Here is a 16,888-nt window from a genome sequence, read left to right as displayed (position 1 = left end):
TTTTTTTCTAGCAGTTTGAAGTTGCCTCAAAGCATATTAAGAACAATTAAGTTCCCTCTAGCGTTTTCCTTAAAGGAAAAACTAGATTCATTCGAGAATTTGCAGTGGCCTAACTTATGGAACTTTTGTAAATTCTCCAAAATATTTCTCTTGCGTGGCAATCTGAAGAACATTTTTTTTCCATATTTGCAGATATTCAACAGCCTATCTATTTCTCCAGGCATGCACTGTTGTGATTAATTTGTCCATTTTCAAGGGGTGTTTCCTCACTTACAAATAATTGCATGGGTTTATACAACCCAGAATCGCATTTCCTAAATCTATAGTTCCGCCTAATTCGGTGTGTTTTAAAATGTGTTTTAGGTTTTTTTTTTTTTTTTTTTTTTTTTTGAAAGCCGAAGGAGCAGATGAATTCGGGTTCCATTTGGCTTGGTCTTCATTCTACAGATTTCGATAATTATCGGGTTCACCCCGAAGCCTCATTATAGCGCTAATGAGGCGCCGCCACTCCGTGACACCCAACCGCTCCATCTCGTTAAGGAAATCGCTCTTCAATGCTGATTATTTTATTTGGAGCCATAATTATATTTCTTTCGGATAAATCACGGTCTAATCGAGACCGTTCGGAGGGCAGCGCCTCTAATTGGAGCATGAGATGCGGCGGCGGGCGCGCGCTACCTGAGCCTGCTCGCGCGACCGGAGGAACCGAGCACCTGATGGATGTGGGGGTGTGTGGGGGGTTCTTCATCACCCCCCCTCCTCCTCCTCCTCCAGCTATAACACAACAACTTATTACCTTTAATCCCCCCGAATGTCACCGCATCACCTGCACGAAACAAGAATCTAATTTGTTAAACTGGCATTTCTGCAGATGGACGATCGATTTTCTCTTTAGAATTCTCTAATTGAGTGAATATAGACGCCCCGTGAATCACATTCCGGCGTGGAACTGCATGCGCGGAGAAAGAGGGCGTTATGCCGCATCTGTAAGGGCGTGGTGGAGCAGGTTTTGCCTATTGTGTGGACCGAATGTGCCCACAAGGACAGACTTGATATCGCTACGTAAATACATTTTAAAAAAAAATCTAAAAATGCAGAAACATCTGTATGAGTTATATAAGCAAACAAACAGTATTTTCGCGTCATTGGGAGTAAAATAGCTAAAAATGTACTCTTTAATAGGCTACAGGCTATATAGGCTACACGAAACTCGGATGGAAAAGTGGTTTAAAAAATTTTTTTTGGCTGAATAAATAATTATATATATTATTGATATTATAATTTAATGATAAGGTGTGTGTGTATGTGTGTTTGGGGGGGGGGGGGGGGGGGGGGGTTGGGTGTGTGTGTGTGTCTTTCTTTATAAAAACATTTCTTCACGCACCACTTAATTTTAAACGCGACAAGTTGACAGTGAATTGGGTGATTTTATATTTTATCATAAATAAAGTTGGCCTAAGTAATTCCTTTATTATAATTTGTTAATTCTTTATGTTTTATGTCTTTATAATATGTTTTAATATCTTTATTTTTTGTTATAAAAATGTTTCCTTATATGTGCAAATGGTCGAGTTACTGATTATTAGTCTGTAATTTTGTCCTCAAATTGACACCTAACGAGTTTCTATGTGTTGGTGTAGAAGCAAAATAATGTGGGCTATGTGTGGAAATGTGTAAAGTATGTCAGTGAACCTTGTGGGACAGATGTGATGGTGGATATGAAGGCCATACGATAGTGACAGTCTAACAAAAGCCTCGTTGAAAATCACAATGAGGAGTGAGGGAGCAGAATCCTCTCAGCTCCAGACCGCGTTCAGAATTACATTTGTTTTTCTTGTGATTTTATTAAAAGTCACTCCTCATCTCCAGAGCGCGTGAAAATGTCTACTTTCCACTCAGATGCGCCGCATTAACTTGCAGGGCGCGAGTTTGTTTGTTTGTCTATTTTTATTTATATGCAGTGTAAGATTGATGCGAGCTTGTTAACGCTATCTGGTGGGAGAGAGAGATGCAACTCAGCTTTGCTTCTGAATCACCTCCCAAATTACTCTCTCTCTCTCTCTCTCTCTCTCTCTCTCTCTCTCTCTCTCTCTCTCTCTCTCTCTCTCTCTCTCTCTCACACACACACACACACACACACGCACACACACACACACACACACACACACCCTATCATCCATGCATAACTTTTGTAATCCCTGTGCTCAAAGGGCTAATAAAGTAGCTTTATAATATGAATAAATATTATACATATATTATTATTAGTATAAATATATATTTTATAATAATGTATTGTTTAAAAGTTATCAAAATGATAGCTGTTGTTTTAACTTTACACTGATTTATCAATCTCAACGTGCCAAATGTTTTGTGTCTTTGAATTTATTAAAAAATGTTATAGTTCTTAATGCATCAATCAGATTTAAAGGGAAACGTGCACTTTAAAAAATATTGTTGGTTTAACTTAACGTAACCTGATTGCCTTAAAATGTTCATTGAAATTATTATTTTTTAGTTAATACAATAAAGTAGATTGGTTTAATCAACAGAAACTCAAAATATTATGTTATCTGAACCACATAAATTATTGATTTGATTTGACAAAAGAAAAATTGTTGTGATAAATAATGAATATATATATAATTAATATATATATATATATATTAATTACAGTGTAGAATTACTTTCAATTATTTGGATAAAAAACAACAAGGAGCTCTTGGTTGTTGGCCTAATTTTTGATTAATGCAATTATTATTATTATATGGTGTTTTTTTATATTACATATTTACATTATTTGTAGTGTTTTGTGTGCATACAAATCACAATAAACAATTTAAATGTATATTATTAGTGTACGCATAGTAAATATATAGTATTAATATAGATTTGTATTATATCAGTGTACTCGTCTGCTAACATATGGCTTTTTGTTCGATGGGTTTTTATAGTGTTGATTCTTGAACTTTAGATGTAATCGCCACCTTTAGCTGTAGCCTAGAGGACCTAGAGAATTTTTTTTTTTTTCATTACTGGTCAGGTCAGGAAACAGTTGTGTATCCCCCTCAAATGCATTTAATAAAATGTTTTGCTTCGCTTCGCGTTTCACAAATAAAGCTTGAAATCCCCTTGCTGGCTGCAGGCCGGGTATTGGTGTACAGAAATTCAATCTGTACATTTTACGAGGTAAACAGACGGAATGAATTGCATTAGAGAAAGCCAATGTGTTTTCAGCCAGACAGTTTTCAGCCCTTGCTCTGTTTGTGTGCAACAATTTAAAACTTATTTATTAGGGAAAACCCCTTGATCCGAGGCACAAAACCCCTCTTACAGCCGAATAAAGGCAAAAGCAAGCAGTAAGACGAATATTGGAATTTTAATTGAGGGTCTCAGCTTGCACACTATGTGTTTATATTATGAAGTTCAGGCAGCCCTTCATTCACTCATAAACATCGTTAGGCGTCTGTCGCACTTTTAGTCGGTTAAATATGACCGTGCTTCTCCATAAGAGTGATTCACTTCTGTTTGTACAGCTATAAAAGGATCGAGCCATTGAAAAGTCGTAAAATGAAGCGCGCTATCAATCACGCGACAACTGTGTTTCGGGCCAAACAATGTAATGATTTCAAATGATCGTTATTGTTGAGATAATGCATTTGTTTGCTTTTTTCTTGCTATGATACGCGAGGAAAAATACACATGTGAGCAGCGATGACAAAATTGTTAGAAAAAATTGCATGCGCATAATTTTACATATCTTAAACACACTCTTAAAAATAAAGGTTCCACTTAGAACCAGAAATGATCAGTAAACGAATAATTTGAACTTGACGTTTTTAATCTCCAAAGAACCATAAATAAATCAAGCTGGCACTTGAAAATAAGATGATTCTTTGAATAGAACAATTGAGGAACCTTTATTTTTTAAGGGTGTAGAATGAAAATGATTACAACTCCAACAGGATCAAATAACAGAACCGTGTTCGATTTATATTTACGTCTCTGGTATAAAGCCATATCCACATCCCAATTCAAAAAAAGCCCCGTACAAAGAACAGTCTATTTCCTGGACAAAAGGAAAGTGTGAGATGAACACAAACCCGAGATCTTCCATTACGCGCCCGGTGCCTCGTTCGCCTTCTCTGACATTTCGGATATCAAAACGCAGCGCAAGAACAATTGTTTCCAAATTGAATCCGCACTCTCTTCCTTTCCTCATTTTCAGCGAGGCATATACATTTCCCCGGCGAGTCAAGAGTCGCGTCTGACCCGGCGACTGGAGGCGCGCACTCTTGTTCTTAACACCAGATTGGTGGCTTGTCAAAAAAAAAAAAAAAGTTTCTCGCTCGGACGCGTCCTTTGTGCGCAGTGAAAAGACACTATTCACTCTTGCAAATAAAAGAGTAGCCTTCTTTAAACCATCCCACTGACATCTGCTTAGAGTCTGTTTGCACTGGTTGTCTGATATTTTTCATCAGTTCCATGTGTGACAAAAGCTATTGTGTTAATTGGAGTAAATGCAGGTTCGTTTATTGGTTAAACGGGCTGCTCTGACAGTTGAGTGTTCTTTGCATGAAATAAATCAAGTTAATTTGGGGCAATTGGATGAAAAATCAATGCAACGAATACAATTTGTCAGCGTAGAGTGTTTAAAGTCTAAATGTATCTATTTTGGTGCGAAAGTCCTCGCACTCCCCCCTTTCCCTTCGTGGGGGTATCCCTGTTTCTGGAAGCACATTTCTGACTTTGACTTTCCACCGAATTATGCACCTAATTTGCTCACATATCATTTAGCTACTCCAAGTTCCTTCTCTCCGTGACAGTCGGGCCTAAACACTACTAAATCAGCCTTAATTTATACTGATCCCGCTAATAATCGTAATAAAAAGCGTATAGATTTGGCACTAATTGCATAAAAGCCTAATGATGTTGAAAATTACCCTGGTTTGAGATATATGGCTAATCTAAACTTTGTTGTTGGCTGCCCCGGGCTACTAGAAACATTAGAAGAGGTTCACTTCGTCTCCAAAAAGGCGCGAGTTGGACATGTCAAGACACAAGGCCTTTTTTTCACGAGGAAACGTGAAATTATCACTAAAGATTAAGTGACAAAAGTGGAAAATATCAGGTCTGCAAAATTAAGAATAACCTTATAATTTAAACGCGACGGGGTCAATTGGAAACCTGCTCGTTTTTTTTAAATCTATAAGCGCATAAAAACCAAGCAAATGAGTTCATATAATAAAGAGAGCATGGTTTAATCGTTTAGTCCAGTAATAAACTTTGGGAAGCCATTACTAAACCATATGGGTTTGATAAGGATGACACGTTTATATAACAATAGTTTAATTCGCTGTTTCTCCTCAAATAATCAGGGGCCCCTCAATGATTCTGGCATCACGCTCAATTAAACCAATTCTGAGGGAATGAGGGAGTTTCTCGAAGAGCTTTCTGAAATAGGTCATTTTAAAGGTTATAATTTGGGAGTCGGGATCAAAAACAAGGAGAGATGAACTTGGGAGGGCAGCAAGAGAGGCTTCGCGCATCTGACACCTCCAGGCTTCAACGCTGATTGGCTCTTATTTGAAGGAGCTCATGGGTTCATTCAACTATTAAGCGCCTCCCAGTTCCTCTAAAGGACATTATAATGCAAGGAACCTCCTTTTTAACCACAAACCGAATTTGCTTTCATTTAGGCCATATATATTTTTTAAATAGTTTAAAGTCATAGAGATTTTTTTGGGAAAGCATTTCGCCCTGGAGCGGTGCGCGATGCTTTCGCACGCCGACCTGCTGGATGCTCGCCTCGGTGAGTTATCAACGCCAAACTCCGGTCTGCAACTCTACTGTAAGCTGGAGGACTCTTTTCATCTAAATCAAGCAGTGAAAATTGACAATTTGTCTCTTATTTTATTTTAATTCGATTTAAGCGAGCTAATTCATTGGAGAAGTAATCATTATTATTATATTACGCAGTAATTTGATTTAGTCGTTTTCCAAGATATTGAGGAGAATCAAATGGAATTAGTTATTTTAAAAGATGGCATTCTGCTGTGTTGTTGTTCTGAGCTAGTCTTAACATATTTTACCATTATTTGCACGTTATGCTAGTTTCAATTGGTAGATGTTTGCATAAGAATTAATGCTTGCTTGCGACTGTCTAGAAAAAGGATATTCTGCACTAACACTTGTTTCTTTTTCAGCAATGCTTGGTCTTAGTTTTGAGCTCACTCGGTTTTGTCCAATTCTCTGTTTCAGGGATGAAGGATGCCGCGGCCGAGCTTCTGGGTCACAGAGAGGCATTGAAATGCAGGCTGGGCGGCGGTGGGACTGACCCGGGACACCCTGGAGAACTTGCCCCGGTCTCCGATGCAGTGGAAGGGACCACCCTTCTTCCCGGAGACGATATCAACAGTGCTGGATCCAATCCGTCGGGTGTAGCGGTGAACAGTAAGGAACAGGAGAAGCAACAGCAGCAGCAACAGAACCCCAGCCAGACCGGCGGGCAGCAGAGTCAGAAACAGAAACGGCACCGGACTCGCTTTACTCCGGCTCAGCTTAACGAGCTGGAACGCAGCTTCGCCAAAACCCACTATCCGGACATCTTCATGCGGGAGGAGCTCGCGCTCCGGATCGGCTTGACGGAATCACGCGTGCAGGTGAGTGGAGAAGGATCATCACTGGTTACGGATTGTTGTAATAATATGATTATCATTGCTGAATCGACAGTAACATTGTATTAACTCTGCAATATATATATAGCCTATATATATAATATTTCCATACAAAAGATAAGGTTTTATTGTAAGCTGCCTGCAATTATTATGTTTGAAATTAAAAAAGATAAAACTGAAGCAAGATATATCCGACAAAAACAAAGAGATTTTGGTCGAGTTTTTATTTTTTTAATTTTAGTCTCGTCTTTTTTCGTTATTCGGATTATATTTATTATAAATTGCATAGGCTATATCAAGTATTGTCTATCGTGGACATTATAATGCATGCTAAATATTTATCATATAGGTTATTCAAATACTAATCTTATATTCTTAAAATAGGAAGGCTAGAGCACTACAAATAGCAGGGAATTATAACGCGTTCTAACTTATTTACAAAAAGACCCATGTAGCCTTTTTAAAATGTTATATATATTTTTATATTTTTATATATATTTTATTTTTATTTCGTTATATAAAATTTTAAATATAGATTAATGAGAATTTGCATTTCTGTTTGTTTACACGATGAGCCGAGATTTAAAGTTTGTCGACAGAACGTGCAAAAACAATTAGCCTATACATGAAAATAATCGTGTAAAATTGTTTATGAAAACACTCTTCAAACTCGTGAAAACATATCCGAATGAGCTTTCTCATCAAGATTAATGCATGAAAAAATCTAAATAATTTAAAAATGAAGAGGAACTGTCGTAACTATTCATATTGATATTAGTCTAAGCGTAAATATTTTTTTAAATACGACAGTATGTATCAATAGTAGCATATTTTCTCTTTTTTAAATATATTTTAAAATAAACAGTAGTTTAAACAAAATAATAACACAAACGTTATTTTAATCCAAATCACACGAATACCCAATTACGATTATGAATCGTGTTTATCACCTCCACAGCCCAAAATACCACCTTCATGAAGGTTTAAATTCATTTTGTTTTTGTATTATAAAAATTAATATATCTGTTACATATTATACTAGGCCTATTTGTATTTGATTCAGATTACGTTTATCACCATTTCCTTGGGTTTTGAATGTGCACCCATTTAAAACATGCGGCGATTCTCATTATTTTGTCGTTCGGGTCGTTTTCCTTTTACAATACCATTATTTTTATAGTAGCCATCGGAGCAGAACGATATCTTAATCACTTTGATAAGATTATGACTTGTGCTGCTCCTGTGATTGGTGGTCAGTCGCAAATGCAGCGGTAAATGAACCCGCGAAATAAATGTAAGAATCAACGAGCGCGGGCGGCATTCCAGCGCGCTCTCTCTCCCCCTTCTCTCTCTCTCTCTCTCTCTCTCTCTCTCTCTCTCTCTGATGTATACAGGCTCATTATATATGTATAGCTTTTCAAGTTGATAGTGCAATAAAATCAAGACCATTATTATCAACCAATTTCAGAATTATTTATAGCTTAACAGGCTTATTAAGCTCAATGCGTAAGACTGTTCTGCGTAAAATAATAATCACCATAATTAGCAGGCCTGAGCTCGGATGCAACTATTTTACTTGCATAAAAAATAAATGAGTGCCACTATGACCGCGCGGTGATCTTCAGTAAGCACACCTGAAACAGCACACTAGGTTTGTTTTGCGGTCTCGTGAAATAGGTCTGTCAGCGTGCACGTCTTAATGGCTTGCGCGCGGATGCTGCTCTGTCTTTTTTTAATGGTATGAGAAATTGCATTTTCTTTTATCCTCTGAAGTGTAATGCATTTGAGTCCGGATTTCACGGCTGGTTGCGTGGAGTGGGATTCGGGGGATCTAATATGAATCCCTTCACATTTTTTTCTTCCCCTTTCGTTGGGTCAGAATCTGCTCGTTAATCATTGTGAGCGCGCATGAGATCTCTATAAACCCGAAGGACCTCGGGAAATAAACACTGTGTGAGCCATTTACCGTGGGCCTTTTTACGCACTGGTGTTTTAAAATCGAGCACATAATAATGGAGAGTCTAAATATTGTGATTCCTTATCGTTTCAGACAGCATTTATAGCGCAATTTTGTGATGTCGAGACGTTTATCAAGCAGAGAAAGCAAAAGACAAACAAACAAACAAAAATCTGAATAAAAACAAGACATTTTTGGCTATATATTTTTTCTTTATTTTGATATTACTAATAACAAACAAACAAATAAACTATTGCATAAGTGCCATAAGAATGCAAAATAATCATATTTTCCTGGTGTGTAAAGTGTAGATAATTAGTTTTTTGCGCATTTTTTTTTTTGATCTTTAAAACAATTCGTTTTATTTTATGCGTTTTATTCTCTAGGCTATATTTTTAAGAACTCAAAAGCCATAAAATTGCTATTAAGTGATCTACAATGCGACATTATAATAACTTTTGGTGCTTGTTTTAAACACACACACACACACACACACACACACACACACACACACACACGTATTGTCTTATTATTTTATAGTGAACGTAAGGATGAATTTGTCTTTTTGTTACTGTATATGTCTATTCTTATCACAGTCACAACATTTCTCATTGGGATATCTTGGAGGCCATGTTAAATGGATGTTTTGTTCAAATTGCTTATTAAATGCATTTCTAATGGTATGTAAGCAGCATTTTGTGAGCTCTTTTTTTTGTTCCCTCTTCTTGCAGGTTTGGTTTCAGAACCGACGCGCCAAATGGAAGAAGCGCAAGAAGACCACGAACGTGTTCCGCGCTCCTGGCACTTTGCTGCCTACTCACCACCACGGCCTACCGCAGTTCCCCTCCGCCGCGGCGGCCGCGGCAGCCATGGGTGACAGCTTGTGCTCTTTTCACGCTAATGACAGCCGCTGGGCGGCGGCTGGGATGCCGGGAGTCTCACAACTGCAGTTACCACCTTCCCTAGGCCGACAACAAGCCATGGCACAGTCTCTATCCCAGTGCAGTCTTGGCGCGGGACCGCCGCACAACTCCATGAGCCTGTCCAACATGTCCTCCAATGGTTCCGGTCTCCAGTCCCACCTCTACCAACCCACCTTCCCCGGTATGGTGCCCGCGTCGCTCTCTAGCCCCAACAATGTGACCGGCTCGCCTCAGCTGTGTAGCTCCCCGGACTCTGACGTCTGGAGAGGAACGAGCATCGCGTCCCTGCGCCGCAAAGCGCTCGAGCACACAGTGTCAATGAGTTTCACCTAATATTTTGACGTGCTGTTCACCCCCTGTTTCTCCTCCACCCTCCATTTCTGGCTAAGTGACGCACAAGGAAGTGGATACGACTGTCCTCTAGTAAACACACCACACATGAACTGTGCGCTCCTGATGGAAATAAAACCTAAAGCGTCATAGGCTGAAAAAAACATATTTATTTATTTAATTTATTAATTTATTATTTATTAGCACTTTCTTTTTTCAAATTTAATTGTGCGCAAATGTCATCTCCCTGGACAGAAAACAATCTGCACTGTTGCAATGTATTTGTTTGCATTCGATCTCAGAGAAACAAGCCGAGCGACGATGCACTCGTTTTTAGTATTATTCTTAATATCATCCTTATTATTGTTATTATGGGAGAACTCGTTTAAATTTTAAGACAGTGAATGAAAGAAAGGAAAATATCTCCAAAAGAATTAAGAAACTTGACTGCATGTGTCGACCAAGGTAAACAACAACAACAACAACAACAACAACAACACCAACGGGGAAATTTCATTTAAAAGAAAAGTATGACTTTGTTATATGCTGTTATATAGGATGTTTTGTGTAGATAAAGCATTCTTAACCTGTTCCCATTCGGTCAGTTTGTGATATGTTCTAAGTTAATGTATGTGCTTATACCAATATAAATTTCTTAAATGTTTGATCTTCTTCTTAACGGCTGTTTTGTTTCCTGAACATGTTTATAACGATTGAATGTAAATTAACGAATAAAATCATTTTCAATATGTCATTATTGACAGCTCGCATCTTCTGTTATTCTTGGGTACACTGAGGGGAAAAACTGATTTTTTTTTTTTTGTGAAACGTTTGTTTGTTTAGGATTGGGTAAAACTTCATACACCTTTAATGTAGTAAAAATACATATTATTGTATTAGCTGCTTACCCGACGCATGCCTAATGTACGTTCAAATTAGTTAGAAATGTCGCAAACCTATAGGCTATTTTAATATTTACAATAATATTTGAATGTAGATAAACTATTGATCTGCATTATATAATGTCAGCTAATAGCTTATTATTGAAAGTGTTTTCAAATCGAGTCATTATCTCTCCCAACACTACAGGCTTGTTCGACTTGAACCGGCGCTGCACAGACCGATCGGTTGATGACATCAAAGTACCGCGAGAGCGATTAGAGAGCAGACGGCTCCTTATGCTTTTGAATCGCTCTCGCGGTACTTTGATGTCATCAACCGATCGGTCTGTGCAGCGCCGGTTCAAGTCGAACAAGCCTTACATTTTCCTCTATTTGGCGACGTTGCAGGGGTTGACATTAACTCGCCCTCTGATTGGTTGTTGGTCTCTTGGCATTATGACCTCATAGATGAGAAATCAGGACTCAGCCAAATACAATATCAAGAGCGCGCCATCACTGTCTGCGATAATAATAGGCTACAGTCATGTATATGGCGCAAAATGACTGCTGTACGAGAGCTCATGAAATAATTCATACATCCAGACCAGAACGCCAAAATAAGAAATTTCTTATTGAGGCATTTTACGTATAGGCCTATATTCTCCATATTCTCACGTGAATAGCCTATATTTAAGCTCATACCGCCTACACAAATGGACCGGTAAGATTAACTTTTATTTATTTATTTATTTATTTATAGAAATAATTGATCCAATTCCTAAAGAGGAAACTATAAATTATCAGCATTACATTAATTAAATTGGCTAATTAAATCATAATGTTAGAACGTTGTTGCATACATTTATAGCTGAAAACATTGTCAAATCTTCAGTTATAGCTATACATTGTGGCCCACATTATATTAGGTTAAAAGCAATGATAGCCTAGTAGCCTATAACTGTGATGTGGCATTGCAAATTATAGATTATTATCAAGAGCTTTGAAATCAACCAACATGCAGTGGAACTGGTCATGTTAGTGTTTGAAAATAAGGAATCATGTTGATCAAATATAAGTGGTTCTCCTTCATGTTTGAACGCGTAATAGTGAGGAGGCATGTTGTATTTGTGACCGCGTGCATGCGTCTAAAAGAGAGATCAGGTGATACGGATGTGCTCCTTGCAAACAGATGCGAGATGATATTACATAAATATTATAATTTGTTTCAGTACCTGCCGGGTTAATTAGTTTGTGGAAATGCGAAGGCCGTTCCTCGTTAGTTAATTTGTCACACGCTGACGAGAGAGGCGAACACTGACCCGCCACAATGCATTGCGCGAGAGAGCCAAGCGGAGAATGTGGCCTGCTTCCCTCCAATCCATCTCTGGCAAATAAATGAAATCAGTCAATAAAGCATCGGAGGGTGAATATAGCTTTCTCTGTCTGGGTTATGAATGAGAACTCATTAATTTTCCAGGCCTAAAGATCGTGTGTATCAGTATCTGAGCGCGTGCATGTGGACGTATGTGTGAAAAAGAGACTATGCAGTTAAGAGAGGTAGAGATAATATAAAGCTGAGGTTACAAGGTTACATACTGTAAAATTACTTTAAGGCATAATTTAAAAACATGCAGCATAACTTGGGGAATGTAGGTGTACACGTAGACCTATAAGTCAGCAAACATTCGGTAAAACAGGATTGGGCCTATAATGAATCAAGGAATGAGGCATTTATAGCGCTTTTCATGTAGGCTACTACCCAAAGCGCTTTACAATCATGTCAGGGGATCTCTCCTCAACCACCACCATACGTGCATACAAGATATGAAATACACTAGGAAAAACAGTTGCTGCCTTAAATTATTAAGTACAATCAACTTGGATGTTTTAATCATGTAAACTTAAATTAGCTACATTAAACTGACTTAAAAAAAATAGTTGAATCTTGTATAACTTATAAAAAGTTGCAATTTGCTTAACTTATTTTGATAAGTTAAGAAAATGTAAAAATATATGTTTTCATAACTTATTGATCATTTTTTTAATGCAATGCAGTCAACTTGAATTAGGCTGCGTCTGAAATTGCATACTAACTTGAGTAGTGACTTCTTTAGTAATCAGGCCTATACTTCACGACCACTAAAAAGTCTAATTTCTATATAGTAAGAGTGTGTAGGATGAATGTAACCTGGATGTACTAGATTCGCCATGTTGTCATTATCATGTGACTTACCAGAGTCAGTTGCTTTACTGCCATTCACAAATCCTCTCCCGTGGCCTCATGGGATGGTAAAGTGTCCATCGTATGCATACTTCAGAATCTCATCGGAAGCAGTAGGCTAGGTCAACCGGGTACGTTTTGTCTACTCTTTAATGAGGACTGTGAAATCAGACATAGGCTACTTCTTTTGTCACATACTTTTGCCTACAGTGACAGGGAAGTATGTGATTTCGATGCAACCAAATGACCTTTTCCAGGATGATGAATAAATCGGATGTAATATAGTCTAATTGATTGCTACCATGATAAGAAGCAACAAAAATACAGTTTTAGTACACAACAACAGAGTCATAAAAGGAATCTTCCTGAGATGTTTAATTGCAGACGGCATGTTTGATTTAGTATCTAAGACAAAATCATTGGTGCTGTAAAATCAATTAATCGAGGTGTTAAGTCACCTAACATAAAAGTGTGTGTGTGTGTATATATATATATAATTAATCGTAATTAACTAATTTGACAGCACAAAAAAATATCACTTTGATGCATCAGAAGGTATAAAAACAAAATTGTACAACCCGGATTTTTACCTTTTCTGAAGATTTGTCATTTATAATGTTGTGGGTGGTTGCCCAGGCGTTGCTATGTGTTTGCTATTTTGTTCATGGTTGCTAGGGGATTGCTTGGTGGTTTCAGGAAGTTAAACTGATTGTGATTCTGGTCAAAAAATGCATGTAGAAAATGCATGTGCAATAGTGATTTAATGGCTATATTTCCACCTGTATTTGCTTGGTAGGCGAAAAACCTACACACTACACACAAATCCCCCAAAGTGTTGCTGTTGTTTGTATGTGTGTGTAAAGCAGAATTTAGTGTGTGGGTAATTCAGGAGGACAGGGTTGTGTGTTGCTCATAAACGAGTTTGTCTTCTCTACTCTGTCTCTGTATGGGAAAGCCTTATTGAACATCACACGCATTCCCCCTACAGTTTATAGCTGAAATCAGCACCTTTTAGAATAACCATCTATTCTGCTCTCGCTGGATGGACAGACCCAGGGAGAGGAGAAGGAATGAGAGTGAGTGTGTGTGTGAGAGAGAGAGAGAGAGAGAGAGAGAGAGAGGAGTAGGATCTTCCTTATTTTCTGTTATCTAATATCTATCTGAACTGAGAACAGTAAATTGATTGAGTCTGACATGATACTGCTATAGTGACCAGGTGTTAAGGCCTATTTTGAGCACAACATTACATTTTCAAAGCACTCTATTGAAATTCTTTTTTTAAATTATTATTTCCCCCCTAAAATGTTCGATCCAAATGCATGTTTTGTAGATGAAAATAACATTTTTGAGATTAATTAAATTAGAACATTTCAAAACTTTTTTTTGTTTTTAAAAATCTGACAGACAGTGCGATGTCATTGTAATATTTACATATTTAATTAAGGCTAACACACCAAGAAGGAAAACTATAAAGATAACTATATTAGTGTCCACACCAGTGGACAATATTGTTCTGTTTATTTTAAGCACGTGCTTGTCTGTAGCTCTAAATGCTGGAGCTCGTTACAGCAGGATGGATTCTGATTGGCTGTTAACGTTTTTCGTTGACCAGTATCAACTGAATAAAATCGTTCTGAAAGTGATTTTAACCATATCATTTCTCCGTGCCGTTATCCTTATAGCTGTGACGTGAACCCTGCTATTCTTTAATATTGAGAATGGTTTTTAGAACATTTTTCGTTATCTTTTTAGTTATCGTCCTTGGTGTGAACCGACCTTTGTCGGGTGGATTCTGATTGGCTGTCAGTGTTTTTATCGTTCATCAGCTGGAAACATTGTTCTGAAAGTGATCGTTGTAACTTTGGTTAGGCCTTAAAGGCCTGTTCAACGACGATAGCTACAACTATAGTAGCCTAAGTTTTAAAAAAGAGTAGCAGAGTCCAAACAACATGATAATGGCAAAGAGGAATGACATCCTTGAAATCACTTTTAGGAGTATTTTTTTTTCAGCTGATGAATGATAAAAACATTGACAGCCAACCAGAATCCACCAGACTTTACAGAGCTAACGTTAGAGCATTTAAAGTGACAGAGGACAAAACTGCAACACCTGCTTATGGCCACTAATATAGTTTATAGTTGTCCTGCTTGGTGTGGATGGACCTCAAGAGCGAAAACTATAAAGATAGCCTTACTATATTAGGGTCCACAACAACGCTCAGTTTATCGGGCGCTGCAGTTATGCTGATTGCCTGTCAATGTTTTATGGTTCATAGAAAAAAATCGTCAGAAAGTGATTCCAAGTTTCCAACAGTGTTCTTACCGTGTCTTTATCGTTATAACAGTTGTTTGGACTTTCCTGTTAGCACAGAATTAGCCCAGGGTCACCAAAGAGTCTCATGGTGCGTTCACATGCTATGGTAATTATGGTAAATACCAAAAGCCGACGTGGAAAATGCACACGAACACCCCCTCATGTGGTATTTCCACTGGGCAGCTCGCAGAATATTTTGATGCACGAGTTGCCGAGATGAGATAACCTTTGACCTTTTCAAAATGGTGGAGAGCAACGCGAGAGTCGTGAATGGTAAAAATATGTACTATTCATGATCTAGAAAATATACAGCATATTATTTACCGTTTGAGTTTTGATAAATCATCTTCTTGCTGTAGCAGATGACTTAAGCAATATAAAATAGTTTGAGCTAATTAACAGGTCTGGATCTCCATCTTTTTACCACATTACGACAACAAAAGCACTTGAACGCAACACACTGGTAAATACCATTCACAAGTGGAAAATATCATATTTTCCATAGCACGTGAACGCACCAATAATCCGCCACTGGTCCTTGGTATAACCGGCTACAGTTGATCTCCCTCTTACATTGTGTGGATTCTATATCTTTGCGCATAGGTCTTATGGATGATTGCAACATTTGCAATTTTTTTAGGAAATGTAAATGAACTTTTAATTGTCAACATTTCTTTCCATCCCTAATTTCTTGTGCATTTTGACATTCCTGTTGTTTCGTGGCCCTTGTTCAGATAACCAACACAGTAACATCTCCCTCCATCTCCTCCCCTCCCCTAGCTCTCTCTCTGCCCTTGAGTTTTTCTATTACCTTGTGGAAAGCACCTCGCCTGGCATGACAAGCGCAGCGGATTGACACTAAATCAGAAATCAACGCTAGAGCTCAGCATGAAGGTCACACTCGCTCACACACTCGTCTCTATCTGAGAACACACGCGATTCGCTCATCTGTGAGTGTGTGGGCCTGTATTCTCTCTCTCTCACTCTCTCTCTCTCTCTCTGTGTGTGTGTTTGTGTGTGTGTCGAAGGGTCACAGGGGCCCTGTGGGATTTTGAGAGGGGCCACATCTCTGTAAAGTGAAGTGATGGTAATCCTCAAATAATTACTCGGCATACACAGAGTCCATCACTCTATTTCTTTTGAAGACCTGAGGCAGAATGTCGCCAGAGAGAAAGGCTTAGGCCTACTTTAATCAATTTACTTGATTATTCACAGGTGCGATATTGTAGCCAAATGCCATAGCCTACTGTTGCCTTTATGTGTGTGAATAATACATTTGGGAAGAGATAATAGACATTTATGCTCGGATATACTGAATGTAATCCCTGAAACTGTGGATAACCTCGTTAGATTCTCAGTTCACAGGCGTGGAGCAGGACAGTGTTTTCGAGTTGGTTGGTTCATACTGCCATCTAGCGGTTCCGTGATGAACCACAAGAACAGCAATATTTCAAATAATAATAATAATACAGGGTTAAAACATATTTAAGTTCAATTACCTGCAACAATTTTCTTACAAGAAAAAATACACATAGTATTGCAGTTAATGTTTTGTTATATATATATATATATATATATATGTTTTGTT

The 16,888-nt window shown here is 38.0% G+C and overlaps 1 protein-coding gene across 2 annotated transcripts; it reads left to right on the top strand.

Moving 5' to 3' along the window:
* Positions 1-5,772: 5,772 nt before the first annotated feature.
* Positions 5,773-10,636, top strand: otpa (orthopedia homeobox a). 2 transcript variants are annotated; one of them, XM_077194229.1, is made up of 3 exons: positions 5,773-5,809; positions 6,259-6,659; positions 9,363-10,636. In XM_077194229.1, the coding sequence occupies exons 1-3, from the start codon at positions 5,773-5,775 to the stop codon at positions 9,885-9,887; spliced, it is 963 nt and encodes a 320-aa protein (XP_077050344.1). In that variant the 3' UTR covers positions 9,888-10,636. The 2 variants fall into 2 exon arrangements, with proteins under 2 accessions (XP_077050344.1, XP_077050343.1); XM_077194228.1 differs by having other exon boundaries at positions 5,773-5,848.
* The last annotated feature ends 6,252 nt before the right edge of the window (positions 10,637-16,888 follow it).

The sequence above is a fragment of the Siphateles boraxobius genome, unplaced genomic scaffold (assembly GCF_051911475.1).
Source record: "Siphateles boraxobius isolate OS27281-9 unplaced genomic scaffold, OSU_SipBor_1 11, whole genome shotgun sequence".
NCBI classification, from domain to species: Eukaryota; Metazoa; Chordata; class Actinopteri; order Cypriniformes; family Leuciscidae; genus Siphateles; species Siphateles boraxobius.
Note: the sequence above shows the minus strand (reverse complement) of the source record. Positions and strands in the feature narration are given on the sequence as shown.

Bases quoted from the DNA above. Each gene is read 5' to 3' on its own strand.
- otpa (XM_077194228.1), top strand. From the start codon at position 5,773: ATGCTTTCGCACGCCGACCTGCTGGATGCTCGCCTCGGTGAGTTATCA. The intron at 5,849-6,258 runs GTAAGCTGGAGG...TCTCTGTTTCAG, and splicing joins CTCCGGTCTGCAACTCTACT to GGATGAAGGATGCCGCGGCC. The intron at 6,660-9,362 runs GTGAGTGGAGAA...CTCTTCTTGCAG, and splicing joins TGACGGAATCACGCGTGCAG to GTTTGGTTTCAGAACCGACG.